Here is a 20,505-nt window from a genome sequence, read left to right as displayed (position 1 = left end):
TTCTTCCAAGGAGCTCATGAAAGTGTAAATGGTTTCTCCCATGCAGAACTTTGTGAGTTAAGAGATACTGAATTGCTCAAATTTATCAAACAAGCTTCTCAGCTGAATGAAGAACTGAACCAAAGTTTCCCCTAATCCTAGTCCCATCACATTAGACGCTATCTTGCATTAGCACGCATTGGTTTTTTCACATGCATCCATCCATGTCTGTTGCTCAATGGTTCTAGGATTCTATATATGCCATTTAGTTGGTTCCTAAAATGAAAAATAAATATAAACACAGAATTACTCACAGCTTTGGCTTAGCAAGGACTGGAGGTGGTGTTTTTGTAGGCGAAAGCAGGCCACCAGGATGAGACGATATATTGATTTGGGTGTCACCGTTAACTACCCCATTGACTCTACGGCTGGGATGGACACCATTGGTTTTCTTCTCTGCAGAGTTGAGCTGTAATTGAAAAGCTGCTACACTGGATCTGGCATTGTTCATCTGGTGGCTCTCCAAGTGTTTTGGAGGAAGCTCAATAGAACTGATCTCAAGGTTTGTAGGTGGGGGTGGGAAGTGGTGGAAGTCATCGTCGTTCTGTTCTCTCATTGGCAAGTCACGGCTGGAGATTTCAGAACTGGCTAAAATAGGAGGAGGAAAAAGGTAACAATATAGATGGGAGATTGTAACTACAACAGATAGTTTCAATTACTCTCACAAATACAGTATTAGTTCATTGGAGGTGATGTCAGCATCTCAGTTATAGCAGCTATGCCAAAAGGCATATGCCTTTCTCAAGTTCTCATGCACATTTGAGCTGATGTAATCATCTTATTCACTGCTGTTTGTCCATGATGTAGGTCGAGCTAGTTGCCAGTTAAGAACAGTAATTGATTTATGAATGCTCAGCACTGGCTGAGTGAGCCAGTTTGATGGATCAGTTGTGTTAGCACTCACCACAGATATTCCACATCACTGTGCATGAGAACCGCCAACTTTTTCCGAGGCTTTTGTATGCATTTCTGTTTTGCATTTTACACTGACAGGAGGGCTGCATTTTCGCCTGTTGTAGAAACTCATTTTTTTTCCATTTTGCCTCTGCTGCCACCTAGCCTCAGAAGCTTGGTGTTAAAATTTGCCAGATCTACTTAAAACTTTCCCCCCAAGTGTAAGACAAAGGGTGTTTGTTATTCAACTAAGATTTACTCATCGAGTAGACCCATTTAAATTAATGCACATGGCTACATTAGGGCCATTAATTTCAATGGTCTGCTCTGATTAAAACTTAGTCGATTGGTACCTCAAATATTAAATTATTGGAAAAATTACTGTGATTTTAATAAAATATGAATAATAATTTTGCAATTAACTGGGTGCAGTCAATGCTTCACAATACATGCTTTTAATTGGCTAGCAGTCAAGTTTGTCATCTGACTGAACGGAAGAGTTTTTGGGCCAGTTGCTGTAATATTTCCTAAAAGCGCCTTAAGGTTTTCTTCAGGGTGTTTCATATATCATTTAAAAAGACATGAGATAAACTCTGGCTCTGCCCTTTTTTATCCTTAGATTTTAAATTCCCTTTATTTGTGCTTGCAAGTGCATAACACCAGGAGAGTCTGGTTCACACAATTAGTGAACTGATTGAAACAGAGATCAAATAGCTGCTCACAATCCTCTGGGGGAGGAGAGGCAACACTGTTTCAGTTGCACACGTTTGATGGTACTTGACCTTCAAAATTAGCAGCTGCATTTCTGGAGGCTGAGAGAGATCCATATGGCCCCTTTTCCTATTTCCTAAATGCCTTTGAAGATTATGTAGAAGCCTCTTCACCATGTCAACATTACATACTCTTCCTACCCAGACGCAGAGTAATCAAGTCAGCGCTACAGGATGTGGGAAGATCATCAGAGACTAAACATGAGATGCACCCAGAAGGGGGAAGGGACTGTCTCACTACACTGCTGCAGCTGTGTCCAAGAATGGCCAGAAAAACATCACTGACTTTCACATACACATTAAACACTGCTGAATACCTGACAGCACAGTCAGCTCTGCACTGCTTGTGACTGATCCATAGTCATTTCTTGCTGTACAAGTGAAGGTTCCTGCATCCTCAGGAAAGGTCTCTGCGATTACAAGAGTACATATCTCCTCTAAAAAAAAAGGTATGGAGGGGAGAGAAAAGAAACCAACAGATGAGTGAGCACACAAGATATACTGGAACTGCTATGGGTCCGAATACAAGATTTGATTGTGAAATCATGTTGTGTGTTAAACAAGAAGCACAATAGCCAAAAACAGTGCCCGAGGGGGAAGTGAGGAACCAGAAGAGTAACGCACACAAACAGCCATGTTGTTGGATCCCTGTGGTTACTTTCACATACAAATCACAATGAAGTCAAAAACAGGAAATTAAAATGAGGCTGTAATCCAAAAGAATGCTTACTGGAGAAAACCAAGAGCACTTTGGTTAGGAAGGGATATTGGAGTTTATTGGGAAGTGGCACCTTAGCCGTATTGCACTACACAGCAGCCTTGCTACAGTGCAACTTACTTCAGATAAAATATGTTTAAGATGAGAGTTTTAATAAGAAATAAACTATTCTCCCACAGAAATCTAGCAAGTGGGACAAAGCTTGACTTTCCCCAAATGCAATTTGACCCTTCCTGCATCCACCTCAATATTTTCTTAATAGTATGCATTTCTTCTGACCACCTTAAATACACCCCAAACTACTGATAACTCATTGACATCAAGTTTCATCAATCCACCTTCCTAGATTATTAAACGTTACACACACACAAACACACCTTCCTAGATTATTAAACATGTTTCAAAGCTGGCTTATAAGAATCAAGATTTGCTTTTTTTAAGGAAAAGAACTGATAAAGTTTAAACAGCAGCAATTTCAGTAAACTTCACCAGACTCATAATATAAAAAGACCTTATCCTGGTGCCTACAAAACCCCAGTAATTCTGGCTGCCAAGTAAACATTGCTGTCCCTGGGATAGCATTTTAGGGTCAATGTGCCATTACAGTGGTACCTCTGGTTGTGAACAGGATCCATTCCAGAGGCCCGTTTGCAACATGAAAAGAGTGCAACCTGCAATGGCGCGTCTGCGCATGCGTGGGTTGCAATTCGCCGCTTCTGCGCATGCGGCGAAACCCGAAAGTAACCCTTTCCGGTACTTCCGGGTCGCCGCGGGACGTAACCTGAAAGAACATAACCTGAAGCAGACATAACACAAGGTATGACTGTATAGAAAGACTTTCCCCTGCCTAACCTCTGACAAAAAAGGCTCAATCACAACAAGCGGGCAGCTTCAGTGGAGGCAGGAAATCGATTAGCATGGTTACACTAAGATTTTGTCCTCTGTTTTTTATTGTAGCTCTTTTTATGTCACTATTGTCATTATTAAAATCTACTAAGTAACGATAGATTGAGTAGATTCAGACACCATCACACTGACTCTTATATGAGCCTGGCAAGAAAGAGCCAAAGTAAGCCTCAGTTTCACTGGCTTGGCTCCAAGGACAAGTTCAGAAATTTTCACTTTCATTTTTGATTAGCTACACACAGCTTGCCATGTCATCTAAACTTGGCAAAGTGTAGATAATCTTAACTATGAATTGTTTTCAAAACAAGCCAACTTGGGCATTTCCCTTATTCTTTCAAAAAAACAAACCAAACCAAAAAACGCCGGTGAGTGTTTTTTGTCTTAGTAACTGCACATGTTGAGCAATCCTGGTAGGTTCTTAGTCTAGCTACGCTAGCAGAATACACAGGTAGCCCAAATGTCCTCAAGATTGGATTAACTCAAAAGGTTTTCTTGCTAACATTTTAAAGGCTGCACTCCTAGGTGCACTTACATGGGAGTAAGCCGTATTCAGCTCAAAGGCACTTACTTCCAAATAAACATGGATAGGTTTGTGCTGTGATACATTCATATTTGTCTCATTGAAAGAATACAGAAACTTGGGACGACCTTTTCTATTTCGAAGCTCACAGTATCCATGTTTATAGGAAAGCAATGAAGCCATGCAGAACGCACCATGATTGTCTTCCTCTTAAATTATTATACCCAGGAAGCAATTCTTTAAGATGTAGTGAGTGGCAGCTGATTGGTGTCTCAATTAAGTTGAACTGTTTTTCCTTAAAAAAAAATTATCATGTATTATCATATATCCAAAGACTTCCTGTGCTGGAGACAGTCTGAAAATGAAGTACTGATTTAAAAAATGTCCAGTATACAATTCCATTCCCTCGCCAGACAGAAGAACAACTAGCTGGCAGCACAGAGCAGTTTGTGGAATATGACATAAAATTTTGTGGTCTAGAATTACTTACCAGAACACATCAGTTTTAATCTGATCTAGATTATGACTAATGAAAGATCACATCAGACAATTAATAGGCAAGACAGTTATTTTCAACCAGGCAGACTTTTTACACTAGCAGTTTCAGACAATGGGTTATTTTTATGTAATGCTATTCTGTTATGTTAACTGCATGTGGAAGTTATACATTTTACAGGAATGTAATGCTAAAAAGTAGAATAATTCAGTAAAATATTGAGAAAATTGATGAAGTGAGCAGGCTCTCCAAGAGTAAGAATGCACAAAGGGTTCAAGGACTGCTACTTTTCTTCAGCAACAACCAGTGCGAATGATGCTTGCTAGTTATTTGTGCAGTAATAAAGTTGTCACTTATTTTAAATTCTAGATTTAAATTCCAACCAACTTGAGCCTGAAACTTCACGGCAGGAAATAATATGGAAGATAACCTATATGAAGAATCCAATAAAACAAAATAAAAGTATAGCTGGCACTGGAAGTTTCAATCTGCACCAGCTTGTTCTCAAATAGCAGCAGATCATGCAAATAAAAATGTCCTATAATTATATTTGCTGGTGCTTTTCCAGCAAAATGTGCTTCTTTTTGGGTTGGATGGCAGCCACTGAATCTCTCTTCTACTTTCATAACCACCCTAACCTGTCAAGGAAGAAGACAATCACATGCAAGTCCATGGAACAACATCAATCTTGATAATGACTTCACTTCTAAACTACTTCTTTTTTCCTCATCTTTCTTTATTAGTTCTTAATTGTATTTAGACTTTTTTCAGCATTTCCCCTCTCTGTAGCTATGAATGTTACAGAAGTCTAAAAGTTATTTTTTTTCCACGGGTATTTTAATTATTTGTTTCATTTTTATTATTGTTTAAATAGTATTATCCTATAAGCGGTTAATCACTACAATGGTACCTCAAGTTACAAACACCTTGGGTTACAAACACTTCGAGTTACAGACTCTGCTAACCTGAAGTAGTACCTCGGGTTAAGAACTTTACCTCAGGATGAGAACAGAAATAGCGCGGTGGCAGCAGGAGGCCCCATTAGCTAAAGTGGTACCTCAAGTTAAGAACAGTTTCAGGTTAAGAATGGACCTCCAGAATGAATTAAGTTCTTAACCCAAGGTACCACTGTATTATATTTGCAACCCCCTTGAAGAAGCACACTTTGAAAGGCTGTGTGCAAATACAACATGTTCTGGCTACACATTTAATATTAATACTTGCGGGGCGGGGGGAGCACTGCAGGTAGACAGACAGACAGACTAGTTCAAAACAAAAACACTATCATTTTCTCATCACCCTCCATGATGAGCTGAAGGGCAACTGTCCGAAGCAGAGAGGCTTCTTACTTGTGGAGAGGCTCCCTAAATAACTTTAGAGTCCTAATTTGTCAGGATTCTAAAATGTGTGCGCACTTCCAATGGTCTCCCTCCATCTTGTGAAGAGCAAGGACGACAACAGCATACGGGGCTAAGTTCACTCATATCCACAAACACCCCCCTCATGTTTTCACTTAACACTGCATTATAAGGTCTGAATACAGCATCGTTCTGTTTATTGCAACAAACATTCTGCAACATGTAGGCCTCTCCTTGAAAGAAATGGCCAGCTGGTTCAGCACAAAACACTGCATTTCCCAGGTTCCCCTTTAACTGGAATCCAAAGCCAAAACTGCTAGGCAAGAGCATCAAATACTCATTACTATTCTGAAGCTCTTGAAGGCCTAATAGGTACTAGACTGCTTGCTTTCAAGGTTGCAGCCCTGCTGTCAATCCCACTAAACTCAGCTGGGACTTATAGAACTACAGATGTATAGAACTGGGCTGTAAATGTAGCCCTGTGCCAGCATTGCAATTCCAGTACAAATAAATCACATGCTGGTGGGGGGCACGAGGAGCGAGTAAGAGGACTGTAGCTTTGTCCCCCCCAACCCCCCCCCACCCTCAGTCACCTTCCATGAGTTGGGAAGCATTCCATGAGTTGTGGGGAGCATTCTGTATCCGTGGAGGGTTCACACACATTTTTGAAACATTCATGGGGGGTACGTATTTAGAGTGCGCCTTGCCACTGCCCCACCTCATGTGATTACTTGTACTGGAATTGTTAATATCTGCATAGGATTTGGGTTATACCAAAAATGAGACACTGCAGCTTTGATTTTTAACTGTGATCTTTGTCTCCCCTTTTCCTTTGTCAAGTTCTAGGAAGCAGACATTTTCATTAAGCTATTTTAACATAATTAAGTTGTCACTGCCAGAGATTCAAAGCAACAATAAAGACATTAGAGCAAGACAGCATAACATGCCCACAGAAATGATACTATACACTGATATAGAAAAGTTATTTAACTGAAACAAATCAGACTTGTGTTCCACATTCAACCATGGTCCTGTCTGTAGTAAAACAAGTTCCAGGTTTTAAATGACCATGAATTCAATAGTGACACAGTAGATCTGAAAAGTATGTTGGTAAAGAAAAAAGGTTTTGAGACAGAATTTTTTGTCTTTTTCAAGACTCCTGTTAGAAACCTGAGACAATCCAGTTTCCACAGCGAAGTCCCAAGTAAAACAATAGATGCTATCAGATCACAGTTGTAAAAACTCTGTGTGTATACACACACACACACACACACACACACACACTCATACACTTTAAAGTCTGTAATAGAAGTAATGGGGGTGTGTGGAAAAACTTGCTGACATTTAAAAATTAAGCAACCTGAGAAATTATGGCTGCATTTTACCAGTTCCTCAGCTGCCCTGACAACTTGATAATTGGAGGAGACATTCCCACAGAAACCAAGAGCAGAACTTCACATTACTGGAGATGTCCCTTGCTGTTGCTGGCGGGAGTGAAGGAAATGGACATGACGCCACCATGTCACGGGGGAAGTGCTATAACGTGCTATAGTGGTTTGGGAGACAATATGATGTGGGAGTGCCGTATTTGGTGGCAAGCCCTGCCATCTCATAGGACATGTGCTTCTGCAGAAAGAGCCACTTGAGGCATTACGCAGAAGCAGTCATAGCAAATACTAGTCACACTGGTGTCTCTCATATGTAACAGCCACAGCTGTGTCTATTGGTCCTCTGGCATAGCTGTAGACTCAAGTTAATGGTGCAACCACATGGCCAGGGGAGACTGCATACATCTTTTCTGACATGATACTGATTAGGTGGGAAAGAGGGAGCCTAATGTGTGGAGGACACACACACAATCTGTTCTGCCGATGAGGGAACAACTTCACATGCGGCCTTCAGCCACATCAAATTGCATCATAGAAGTGGGACTTTGAGGAAGCTGCAACAGTGTGTGAAGGGCACAACACACACACACACACACACACACATATTTTGGTACTTCCAGAAAAGGGTGAGGGGGAGAGTGGCATGAGCACAAAATAGTAGGAAGATTTCACACAACTTTCCGAAATGGAGATTTGCCAGTTTTCCCTTCGTATGCTACTTTGGAAACTCAAAAGGGCAAACCCTCTACATAGTCACTTGTGCATCCAACCTTCTTACTATTTCTGTCCTAGGAAATGGCTTCCCCCTGCAGGAAGCTTGGCTTGAAGATTTCTGTTAATGCATTTGTTTCTTAACAGGGATTTATTTTACATTATAAAATGCTTCGTTGGGCTCTAAGGTCCTCCTGTTCAAACTCCTGTTTCAGTCACAATTTTTTTTAAGTCGACACATCCAGACCTCCAGTTGTGTCCAGGGCCCACTTAAGCCATTTTGCTGCCATGATAAAACTTAAATTTGTTCTCCATTCTCGTACTGCACGAGAGAGGAGCAATCATTACACCAGTGGGAGAAAGGAAGGGTATTTACAAGCTTCTTCCCCAGATAAAATAGGACTCATTTGTTGGCAATGTGTTTTTTTAAAAAAGTTGAGGTGGTAGTGGTGGGATTTGATCAAGGAGCTGTATATACTGGAATTTCATGAAATCACTACTCTGAAAATAAAACCTGTCATTTCTGTAGGAGCACAGCAAGCAATTATATAGGCAAGCTGGCTCCCGCAGCTGACACCCAAAAGGCAACTAAACTGTAAAATATATTCTCTTTTATCAGGGAAGGAAAAGTCTGCTGTTTAAATAATTTATCTACAGAAGTCTCCAGCCTTATTCTTTAGCCTCCTATTTCCTACCCTTCTTTTCCCCCTCCTTGATTATCTTAAAATGCTGAATCAGCTCCCCAAGCTATTTTGCCTGTTCGGATTTCTTTATCGGGCAGCAACCTTGTTGTTCTTCAGCCTAATCTATTAGTTGAACCATTCCCCTTCCTAGAGGAAAAGGCCTAGGGCTTCAGTTCCACTGTGCATGAAAAGGCAAAGAGCTCAACTGAAGACAGCGTACGTAACAGGGGAAAAAATGGTAGGAAGAAACTGTCTCATGAAATTCAATATACTGCAGGCATGTCTATCTCTTCTGCCTCACACTCCACATTGTTGTCAGAGCAGGATGCTGTTTTGCCACTGCCCCTGCCTCAAATTTGGGTCAGTATGGGGAACAGAAGGATGCTGCAAGCCCCATTCAGGCTTTCTGAACTCAGGGGCTCTCCACTGCACAAGGGGTTCACTGCACTGGTTAGCTCTGCCCCCTCTGCCTCATCACTGCTGCTGCTCCCACAACCCCTCTGCATGTTGGGAGCTGAACATCTCTGAGCCTGCTCTCCTCATGTAAAATTCCTTCAGAACTGTAAAGGAAGCTGAATCGAGTCAAGCTGGCTCATTGCTGAAATTTAGCTTCCGACACGCAGCAGGACGCAGGAGGGGCAATGCCGATGCAATGGCACTATGTGATGTTGAATAAGCTGGAGAGGATTACGGAAAGAGTGGAATCAACACCATTAGACTGTTTCAGTTGACCTCAGAGTTATCCTTAAAATGACAAAAATAAATTAGCAGCCTAACCAATTTGCTGCAAGCCTCTGGATTCTGTTGGTGTTATTTCTGAACTACAAATAGAGTTGGTGTATTTTCTTCCCAGGTGTCCTATAATGAGGCTTCCATGCTGTTACATTAGCTTTTCTGCAGCTAGGCCCTCTCCCCCCTATCCATAGTCATGCAAAGGTTGCACTTTACATCTGTTGCCTCCTTCTCATGTTACCTTTGCATCTTGGGAACCATTCAAGCGTGGCTCCTTCCTCCAGCGTGGAGCCCAGAGCCACATGGGAGAGGAGCCCACACAGTGCCTTGACTTCAGGGTTTCTCCCCCCAGAAACTAGCACAGCTGCAACATTGATGAACTGTTCCAGCACAGCTCCTTTCCTGATGTTAGGGGTGCAGGAGGCTTAGACCCTGCTGACATAAAAAACCCTCTTCATGTTCAAGGTATTGAGAGTTTTGTTTAGGGCTCATTACTAGAGCTGGAAGACTGGAATACAGTTCAAAGAGTGACATTAGTAGTTTTGCAAATATATGCCCCCAAACCAGAAAACAACTTTTTTAAAAGGGTGGGTTTTTTGTATGTGTGTGTCCAATGCCTTCAACCCTGTGTTCTGAAAGATTTTCTGTTCAGCAATTCCCTAATCACAGCCCAAAAGAAAAGAAAAAGATACTGAGTACAGCATTTTTGAACACCAACAAGACAATTGCTTTAAAGAAATTCAATATACTTTGTGGCTGCTTCCAGACAGCTGAGTAATGGCCAAAGCATCAACAGCTGGCAAATGATTCTGCAGGTTTTCTTGCCTCCTTCCTAAAACAGACTGCTCTTTGAAGGAGTCAATCAGCATAAAGTCAAAATGTCAAAATAACGTAGCACTGAGCAGGTAACTTGACAAACTGTGATGTTGGCCTTAAGTAATTCGACTGGCTATTAATTCTCAAAACAGTCTGAAGAGATTTGTGATGCAGGCTGATTTCCGTCTAGACAGAGAAGAGAGTGTAAAACACATTAGCCAGATACAACTTTGCAATGACAAGAAAAACCTGTTTCATAAGGGCTCAGCTGCCTGAATCCACAAAGCACAGCCCCCCCCCCCTACTCTTGACCTCACCGTGCCTGACCTATAAGTATGCAGCAACTGGCCATCCCGGGATTTTTGCTGTTGTTGTTCTGACTGTTGGGGATTAGCAGATGCACAGATAAAAGCTGTCCTCTTTGATTTCCTGTTCTATTTATTGCACCAGTAATTTTAACGTAGGAAGAAAATACTTTAGGAACCGAGACAGACAATGGAGTGTTTCATGTGAAGTGTAACACTCCTGCAAGCATCTGTATTTTAATTGGCTGCAATTCTTCTGAAGCCCTTGCCTGAAGGACAGGCTCCTGAAGCTGAGCCAGGTTGCACTCTCATCCCCTCATGTCCCCATAGTTACACTTACAGTTGGCAGCAGTGACTGAGGAACCTGCTACGAGGTGCCCTATGTTTCCGCCTGCTCCTCTGAGCTACTCACAGTCTGATTTCAAACATTTATTTCATCTGCTCTGGCCTGCTGGGCATCTGCAGTAAAGAACTCTGCCACTGTATACTGGCTTATTCAATCAGTAATTCAGTGGCTAATGCATATGAGAAGTTCCAGGTTCAACCCCAGGTAGGGCTGGGGAAAACCCTGTTTGAAATCCTGGAAAGCTGCTTTCAATTGCTGTAGACCATATTGAGCTCATTGGATTCTCTATTCCTGAAGTTCATTTGCTTCAAGACCTCTGACTTCTTCTTTGCTCAACTACTCTACTTCGTCATCCTCCATTATCAACTCAGAACAGCAAGGAGGGAACCTGTGGCCCTCCAAGGACCATTGTCCCAGCCTGCATGGCTAATGGTCAGGACAATGGGAGCTGCAATGTATCAACATCTGGAAGGTCACAAGCTCGCCTTCCCTGGTTTAGAATCTCCTACCATCAGTTCCATACCTTTATCATGGAGGATAAAGAAAACCATGGCTCCTAGTTACAATGGCTATGTGCTACCTCCATTTTGCTGGGAATAATAGGGAAGGGGAGAGCTGTTTGCGCCTGTGTCCTGTTGTGGGCTTCCCAGAAGTATGTGACTGGCCACTGTGGGATACAGGATGCTGCACCAGACAGACGTTTGTTCTGATCTAGAAAGGCTCTTCTCGTGTCCTACATCACATCCCACCTTACAACCGAAAACACTGCTACAAAACTGAAATGTGACATGACTGGGTGGGGATCCACCTCTTTGCAACTCTTTGATCTAGAGGGGACGGAAGGAACAGATTAAATGCTGCCAGGCTCGTAGCTCTGATCTTGGAGCACCTGACCCAAGCTTCCCTTGTGAAATTGCTTGGGGATTTGTCCAGAGATGGCTGGTGGGGGAGTTGAACTATTAATAATGCTTAACATCTGTACAGAACTTTCAGGCAAACAGAGCGCCTTGTATGCAACCACTGCAGAAAGCATTACAAACGAAGGGAGATAAAAGTGGGGAAACAAGCTCCTTCCATTTGAATTTTTAGACTGGCTGAATTCTGCCCTAATATACTAAAAGGAATGCTGAACTAGGCTTAAAAAAAACAACCAAGGGTGTATGGGATTACGTTTTATTTAGCACATATTTGAGAAGAGGAAATCTAACATTTAGTAGTCTAATACTAAGGAAAACATGCCAGTAGTTTTGGGGGTTGAATTGTGACGATTAAGCAACTTGCAAGGCAATGCAATTTTCTGAGAGCAAGTTCTTTGAAAAGGCTCACTCCACTGGGCCTCCCCACATTGGTCTGGATTTGCATTTCACTAATAATGAAACTGACATAAAGTACAGAGTAGCAGGGTCTGAAGTCTGCGATAAAGAATAGGCTGTCTTGGAGGGGGTTTCATGTTACCAGCCCCTTGCAGAAACATTACACTATTTACCTTCAATCCACACACACAAAGAGTAAGCAAACAAAGATGGTTCTTTCACAAGATGCTTACCAGGTTCAGCAGCAGATCGTGGCTCTGCACATCACATCATCCAAAGAAAGAACAAGGAGTAGGAGGGGAAAGAACAAAATGCATTAGAAAACCATTACATATACAACAGTCAAGACTTTATGGCAAGGATGGGGACCTGTGGTCCTCTAACGTCATTGGGTTCCAATTTAGCTTAGAATACAGTGTTAAGTGGTACATAAATTGTTGTGGGGGGAAAGGAAAGGAAATCGCATCAGCTTGTCTGGCCAATGATGAGGGATGAAAGGAACTGGAATCCAAACAACATCTGGAGCAGCCACAGGTCTCCCACTCCTGTTTTATAGAAGGGTAATATTTGATAACAAACTTAACTATTACTCTTCGAGTAATCTGACAGATACAGGTAAAGGGTAAGGGAATACTATAATGAAATGTTGAGCCTAAAAAGTAATTGTGCAAACTAAAACAAACCTGAGGCATATGCTCTCCCATTTGTTTTTATACTGCAGGGATATCTGAACGAACAATTAATCTGCCACTTACTTTTTTGAAGAATTCGGAAATCTGGAGAATCCTGTATTTCGGTTCCTTGCCGAGACCAAATGACATGCAGAGGAAGTGCTCCCCTCACTCTGCACTCAAGCACAACAACTTGTCCTTCACTTGCTGTTGAATCTTGTAGCTCCTGTTAAAATTGATAAATGGATTATTTGAACCTCCAACCTCAAATATATATATTTTAAAAAGCCTCGACCCTGTCAGCAAACAAACTGCCTGCAGATAATTACAGCACTGCATATGCTATTTTCCATTCTTTCTTTATTTAATGGTGGCACAGCAATTAATTAGAGTAAATTCTTATTTTGGAAATCTAAATTACAACCATGCTGGCAGCAGAAAGAACTCTCTCTGATCACACATTTTTAAAACTATTTTGGAGTGTGTGTGTGTGTGTGTGTATATATATATATATAGAGAGAGAGAGAGTGTGTTTTTGATATCCTAAGATAGGGATGAACTCATCCTCATGCAGTCATGGAACATGTGCAATCAAAACTGATAAAATGTTGGGCACAACCCATCTGGGAGAAGGTGGAAGCTGTACAAGCACACAGTATTCATTTCAGTAGAACTTGCACAAGAGAATTTATTCTCAGTTACACTCAAGGTGTGAGCCATATGATGGTTTTTTAGTGCCTACAGTGATACTTTGAGAAATGATTAAAAGAGAAGTGAATGAAAAAATATATATAACTTTGCCTCTTTTGTATAGCAAAGAATAGAAAGTAATAATTACAGAAAAAAGTGTCTTCGCTAGAAATCCATTACTATCCTACAATAAAGGAACCCATCTTTATTCAGCAGGTTTAATAGGATTGAAATTATCTGTGTCCCCCTTTTTTGTTTGCTATTTCATCCCAAAACCACAGAATTAGCATTTCAGTGGGAAAAACAGACCTTTGTAAAAATAGGTGCGGCATTACTAGGTTTTGATCCATCTAATCTGCAGAGGTATGAAGTAGGACTTTGGACCTGGAAAACAGTTAAACCCAGAAATTTGCAAACCATCAGCACCATTAGTAATAGAATTCCTGCACTGATATATCCTCATCTCACTTACACATTTACTAATAAAGTATCCCTACCTATACCTGCTACGTCAGGATTTTGTGTGTGTGTGTCTGATTCTGTAAACAGTCCCAGTCCCCTGCCCCCACCATACTGACCACTTACAATAAAGAAAGCAAGTATATTGAGAACCAAATTTTGCAACTACTGCCATTTAACATTGAATTAACTCTGTCACCCAGACAACTTTATTAAAAAGGCAGTCAATTACTGTTACACAGAAACTGTGTCTAAGAGAAGTCCCAGGTACACAGGATGAGAGTCGTTTTATCCACAAAGTCCTGTGCAAACATGTCACAGCGTGCTACCAAGGACTTGAGTCAACTTTTGATGTCTTAGAACTGAGACATCTACATACCTGCAGATTAGGCACAGAAATAGGCTGGATGACTGCTGTAGTGATGCCAGCCTTTGGAGCAGAAGATCCTATCGTTAAAGAAACAGAAGTACTTTTCTTCTGGGCCCTAGATAAGTCAAACAAGTAGTAGTCAGTTAATCTTGCCATAAAATGCTTCCCTTTCACATGTTTATTTTGGGTGAAGCACAACCTATTTCTGAGGAACAGTTGAGTTTCTGGTAAGCTGTGACTTGCTGAAGGCCACCCAAAGTCTGCCGTGATCAGGATTTTAACCAGTCAACAGAAGCACATCCACTTTTCCAGTACAGCAGAAAAGAGTTATAAAATGAATCTTTAACTCTAATGTTTTATTACAAAATTGCAAAACGTTCTATTCAGAGAATCTTTGGGGTCTTTTGCCAAAGGGGGGAAAATGCAGGCAGTACAACAGGGATATTTCCAACGCACTCAGAAATCTGCCCTCAATATTTGATGCATTTCATCTTTGTGTATATACACTCAGTTACAAAACCTAAGAAAAGTAAGGGCATGTGTTCACTAAAGGTTTACAAATTATTCATTGCTATGTCTCAATTCCAGATATAACAGAATGCCAGGCATCGCTTTAAAAGGTGATAACTATCTGTGAAAAGTACATGGTAAAAAAAATACATGCAGCAGTATGAACATGTACTTCACTGCTTCTGCAAAACAATGTATAGGCAGAAAAGGCTTTCTAAATAGAGACTCTGAACCAGAATCTGTATCTGTGCTACCCCATGTTTAACGTGCAATGCAATATTTTAACAGGATCTGATCATTAATTAACGCTGGTTAGTCTTTCCACCCCATGGAATGACTGCAAGAGGTGAAGCAGAACAACTTTGCAGTAATCCCCCCAAAGCGTCCTAGATACAAAGTGTATAATTAAGTTTTGCTATGTAAACTTACTGTGGCATGGCTCCAGATTTTGATCTGAAAACCTCACTGTCAGAATCAGAAGAGCTGGCACCTACAGGGGATGGAAAAGGGTATGTTCAAGGATGATGGATGCTGTCATGGAGTCTAGAACACTTCAAAACAAACAAGTTTTTAAAAAAACAAAAACAAAAACAACCCCGAACTCCCATCACTGTAGCATTATGCTTAAAACTACTGAATGGTAATGAGCCCCATTCCAGGTGGGTTTAGACCAGGCATAGGCAAACTCTGCCCTCCAGATGTTTTGGGACTACAACTCCCATGATCCCTAGCTAACAGGACCAGTGGTCAGGGATGATGGGAGTTGTAGTCCCAAAAAACATCTGGAGGGCCGAGTTCGCCTATGCTTGGGCTGACTCTTGGAACCAATGGCATCTAAAGCATAATGTTTTCACTTCTTTTCCTGTTTGTGACCTTCAGTTGATGCTCTCTCTTACCTTCAACAAACAGTTCTGCTGATGTAGAATCAGAACCAACAGAATTTGAGGCCAGGCAACAGTAGCGCCCTGTGTCGTCCTCAAAGGCTTCTGCTATAATTAGTGTATGGAGCCCTCCACTTTCACAGCAGATCTGAATATCGGGAGAATTTTGCAGTTCTTTGCCCTCGCAGAACCACCTGTGATTAATACACCATAGAAAGGGGAAACACAGAGCAAGGTCAGGGAAGGAGGAGCGCTTTTCAATATTTATATTATAAAACTGCTACAATTGTAGATGATTAAAATGAGAAAAGATTAGTTCACAGACAATATCAGTGGCAGAAATACTGCTGTTTTTAAGAAGCATCTCACAGAAAACTCTTTATAGTGAAATATGAAAAGAAATCATAATGTCAGTCGGCAGCTTGCTAAAGGCACATTGGGAAGGCATTTCCTAAAGTTTGCCTTGTTACAGCAAACATAGCCCTTTTCCATATGTTGCTATTACCATGTTCAATAGCTCTGTGGGGGTGGGAGGGTGGGGAAGCCGGTAATCTACATGCATTCATTGCAAAGTCTGAAAGAAACCCAGCACACACATGCAGAGGGCTCTATCCGCGCAACTGGAAACCCTGAAAAAGCAGGCTGCAATTACTCTGCAGAGATCAGATGGTGATGGAGCCTATACTGTCTCCCTCCATCCCTCCCCAGACGTTTAATGAACAGGGGAGAAACTTCCTTTAAAAAGGGAATCTATTGCTAGGAGCCATTCTGATAAGAGGCTTCTCTTGACAACAGGCAGATCGAGATGGTACAGAGCATCGCTCTCCTTCACTGCAGGTTTTAAAGCAGAGGTTGGGTGTCCATCTGTCAGGGATTCTTTAGCTGCGACTCCTGAATTGAAGGGGGTTGGACTAGATGCCCCTAGGCAGAGGCACACACCCCGCACCCCGGTTCCTCCACCAGCGCCACTAGGGGATCCTTCCAACTCTACAATTCTATGATTCTGGCATCTAAGCCCCCAGAGTTTTACAAAACACCCCACCATATACATTTTGGAAATGCTACAGGAGGCCCATGGAGCCTGATACAAAAATATGCTTGCTTTGTATACCAGTGGGGGGTTGATCATTTTGACTGCACAATAATTGGACATGTGAAGATGTCCCTGCCAATCAATCGTGGATTAAGTTAACTGATACATGGCTGTTCTTTGGATCAAACAATGCCTGCCCTCACAAGCAACAGTGGACTAGCTGTGCCAATCAGGTTTTGTTCAACTGATATTGCTTCAGGCACAATCTTTATCTTGTCCCATGTCCCACAATACACTGTTCAGGGGCTGGTTGTAGCTGCAAACCGAATGCACAGTATTAATTTATGAGAAGCAGATTAACAAGTCCTACCCAGGGATTAGTTAAGCACTGGAATACAAGCAATAAACCATTTTTTCCTCAAACAACCCCACTCCTCCCTGAAGGCTAGAAAACTAGGGGCACATTAACTATACTTTTTTTAAAAAGCCATAGCCATAACCATTCCAAAAGATTTATCATGCCACAGGAATCTACAGTTTCAGAGTGCTTCACAGTTATATACCCCCTCAACCCAATTCTCTCAGATCCATAGAAAAAGAATGCACTTGGATCCAGTTATTTTTATGGATGCTCAACTATGCACACCAAGTTTGGGCGTTAATAATGACCATAATCTCTTCATTTCAAGTGAATACTGATAGCTTTCACACATTACCATTTTTATGTGCCATGAATACTAATGCATGTGTAGGGAAGGAGAAATACTGGGTGAAGCAATTCTAAGAAACCCAGGGACATTCTGTTTTGCTGAGATTTAAAAGGAACAACATCCTTCCAATGTAGCAGCTTTCATGCCCCCAGCCAGCAAGGTATGCAGTCATGTTGACCATTAACATTGTCTAGAACTTCAACTAGTAGTATTAATCCCCCCCCCCACACTTTTAAAGAGTAACTTGAATCAAGTAGAAAAGAGGTTACAAAGTCCTAAATCAGCTGCAAGCCATTGTAGGCAAGCAGTCTTCTGAGTGTTTATACTATTCCACAATACAGTAAACTTGTATTTCTCTTGCAGATACATAATTGACACAACCGTGTTGTATATTATACCCTCCATGCCCTGAATGTTTTAGAGGTTAACGCTCGCAGGATAGATCACATCACTCTGCAGATACCACTTTTCACACAAGACTTATAACTCATTTTCAGTGGACAGACCCTTCCTTTTCCAAACAAGAAGTAGTCTGGCAGATCGAATTTCACCCAGAGGCAACTATGTACTAAGCGCTATGCTTTCTTTTGAAACAAAATGCAAGATTTACCTCTCCCGAATTCTTTGCCTTTTTACAACCATGCTTGGAATATCATACACAGATTTGGTTACCATACCTAAAAAAAGGATGCTGTTAGAGCCAGAAATGATCGACAGAAATGATCAAGAGACTGGCCCTATGAGGAAAGGTTGCAACTTTTAGTTTTTGTTTTAGTTTTGGACAGGAGAAAAGCAAGTGAAGGGGGATATGACAAAGGTGTATAAAATTAACCATGTTGTGAAGAAAATGGATTGAGAAGAGGTTTCCTCTCTCTCTGTACCTGAACCCAGGACCATTCAGTGAAGCAGAATGATAGGACACACATGACAGACAAAAAGAAGCACTTTTCCCAAAACACATAGATACTTTAGATTTCACTACCAGATGTAGCAATTGCCACCAACTTGGATAACTTTAAAAGGGGAGTAGGCCACAGATCTACAGCACACATTTAGAGCACAAGACTTTCTCAAAAGAACCCTGGGAACTGCCACTTGTTAATGGTGCTGGGAACTGTAACTCTGTGAGGGTGAAACTACAATTCCTGAGAGTTTTGATTGCACAGAATTGGAAAAGTGAGACCATACCATCAAAAAAAGATTGGCTGATTAAATTGATGGAATATGCTGAGGTGGATAAACTGACAGGGCAGATAAGGGAAACAAAAATTTAGTAAAGTTTGGAATATATTTAAACAATACCTGAAAGACCACTGTGGAGAACTAAAAATTTTGACTGGTTTAGATTAACTCTTGTAATGAGAAACATTAAATAGTAGTGAAAAAGTTGGTTATCAGCAACCTAGATTTATCATGATATGCATTCAACCAAGAACTTTAAAAGACCCAAGTAAGGAGGAGAGGGAAGTCAGAGGTAATTAGAATATCAATGAATCAAATGATTAAGAATATATCTTTGTTTTACTTTATTATGATTTAGAATTACATGTTCATCAACAAGAAACCAAAACTGTGGTTTCATGTTAAGAAAGCATTTTTTTTACAACAAAGATGAATTACAAAAACAAAAACAACTACAATTCCCAGGAGTCTTTGGGGAAAGTTGTGTGCTTCAAGTGTGCATTGTATGCACTTTAAATGTATGGTGGATCAGAATGTAGACATGTGGGTAAGTCTGAAATGTTTACAAACCTTTCTAGTACATGGTTAGTCCCAGCCTATATTTGTACAAGATGGTCCAACGGCTTCCTGTTTCTTTTACAGAACTACTGTCGGCTGCTTTTTGGGACACTGTAAGGCAGCCAGGGGCACAGTACAGGGGAAGATAGGGCTGCTTCCCCCAGTATATAAAGGCAGCCATCTTTTTCTTCATATAATTATCCAAGAAGGGTAGCACAACTTAATATTCAAAAGTGCTGTGCTTTTAGTAACAGCTTTGTTTAACAGACGGAATGACCCCTTGGACCATTTTACAGGTTCTTGAAAACAAATGAAATCTCTTTACAAAAGTGTGCAGAATTTAAAGCATTTCCCCTTTAAAAATCTGCATGGAATTGGAGCTGAACAGGCATGCCAATCAACTCATTTGTAAGGGACATAGACCTAACCAATACTGTTTCATCCAACCCGAGTTATTACCAACACTCATTTGTATATGGGTTGAAGGCCTGTGTGTAGAGAGGGTCTCCATGGTTAAGTAATTCTGCAATGGCTGGACCTGCTTTTCAGAGTGGACTAAGAATTTACTTGGCCACCACAAAGAATCTGTTCAGGGTGAAATAGTAAAAATAAGAATATTTACCAAGGGAGGAGGAATAAAACCCCAAGCAATCACAAAAAAGCTCCAGTCCTTCCCCAATACCAGCCCGTACTCAAATCCAGCTCTTAGAAGACTGGAAACGATGCCTTATGAGGAACGGCTAAGGGAGCTAGGCATGTTTAGCCTGGAGAAGAGGAGGTTAAGGGGTGATATGATAGCCATGTTCAAATATATATAAGGATGTCACATAGAGGAGGGAGAAAGATTGTTTTCTGCTGCTCCAGAGAAGCGGACACGGAGCAATGGATCCAAACTACAAGAAAGAAGATTCCACCTAAACATTAGGAAGAACTTCCTGACAGTAAGAGCTGTTCGACAGTGGAATTTGCTGCCAAGGAGTGTGGTGGAGTCTCCTCCTTTGGAGGTCTTTAAGCAGAGGCTTGACAACCATATGTCAGGAGTGCTCTGATGGTGTTTCCTGCTTGGCAGGGGGTTGGACTCGATGGCCCTTGTGGTCTCTTCCAACTCTATGATTCTATGTCTTGTAATGGGTGGTATATACACGCACCAGCTTTATTTGCCACACGATGCTCCTTTCAGATGTTCTACCATGTTGGACAGACATGCACTGGTGGGATGGTACTGTAGCACCAGGCTAAACCCCAAACCTGTATGTGTACGCACAAGTGTACGCACACAGTCTCAATTTTGGATACTGAAAGGAAGACGTCTTGGTTGGGGGTTACGGTCTACTGCCCCCACCTTTGGGTTCTCATTCCAAATGATTAGAATGACTGAAAATGGCAAATGCATTGCAGTCCCGTGGTATCCATTGTTGTTTACTAAAAGTACCTTATTAGTTACGC

General features: G+C 41.3%; 1 protein-coding gene across 2 annotated transcripts in view; it reads right to left on the bottom strand.

The window, feature by feature from the left end:
* Window positions 1-20,505, bottom strand: part of PALLD (palladin, cytoskeletal associated protein) — a 221,924-nt gene that overhangs the window by 113,430 nt on the left and 87,989 nt on the right. Inside the window, exons 3-10 of one of the 2 annotated variants that reach the window (XM_082237221.1) lie at window positions 15,592-15,770; window positions 15,125-15,185; window positions 14,195-14,300; window positions 13,666-13,740; window positions 12,751-12,892; window positions 12,229-12,252; window positions 2,021-2,140; window positions 294-627 (exon numbers count right to left, since the gene is read on the bottom strand). In XM_082237221.1, coding sequence (XP_082093347.1) covers window positions 294-627; window positions 2,021-2,140; window positions 12,229-12,252; window positions 12,751-12,892; window positions 13,666-13,740; window positions 14,195-14,300; window positions 15,125-15,185; window positions 15,592-15,770 — 1,041 coding nt within the window. Of the gene's footprint in view, window positions 1-293; window positions 628-2,020; window positions 2,141-12,228; window positions 12,253-12,750; window positions 12,893-13,665; window positions 13,741-14,194; window positions 14,301-15,124; window positions 15,186-15,591; window positions 15,771-20,505 lie in introns of those variants that run through there. The other variant, XM_082237219.1, reaches the window with a different exon arrangement.

The sequence above is a fragment of the Podarcis vaucheri genome (assembly GCF_965113315.1).
Source record: "Podarcis vaucheri genome assembly, chromosome: 9".
In the NCBI taxonomy this organism is placed as follows: domain Eukaryota; kingdom Metazoa; phylum Chordata; class Lepidosauria; order Squamata; family Lacertidae; genus Podarcis; species Podarcis vaucheri.
The sequence above is the reverse complement of the archived record's forward strand: the minus strand, read 5'-3'. Positions and strand labels throughout refer to the sequence as shown.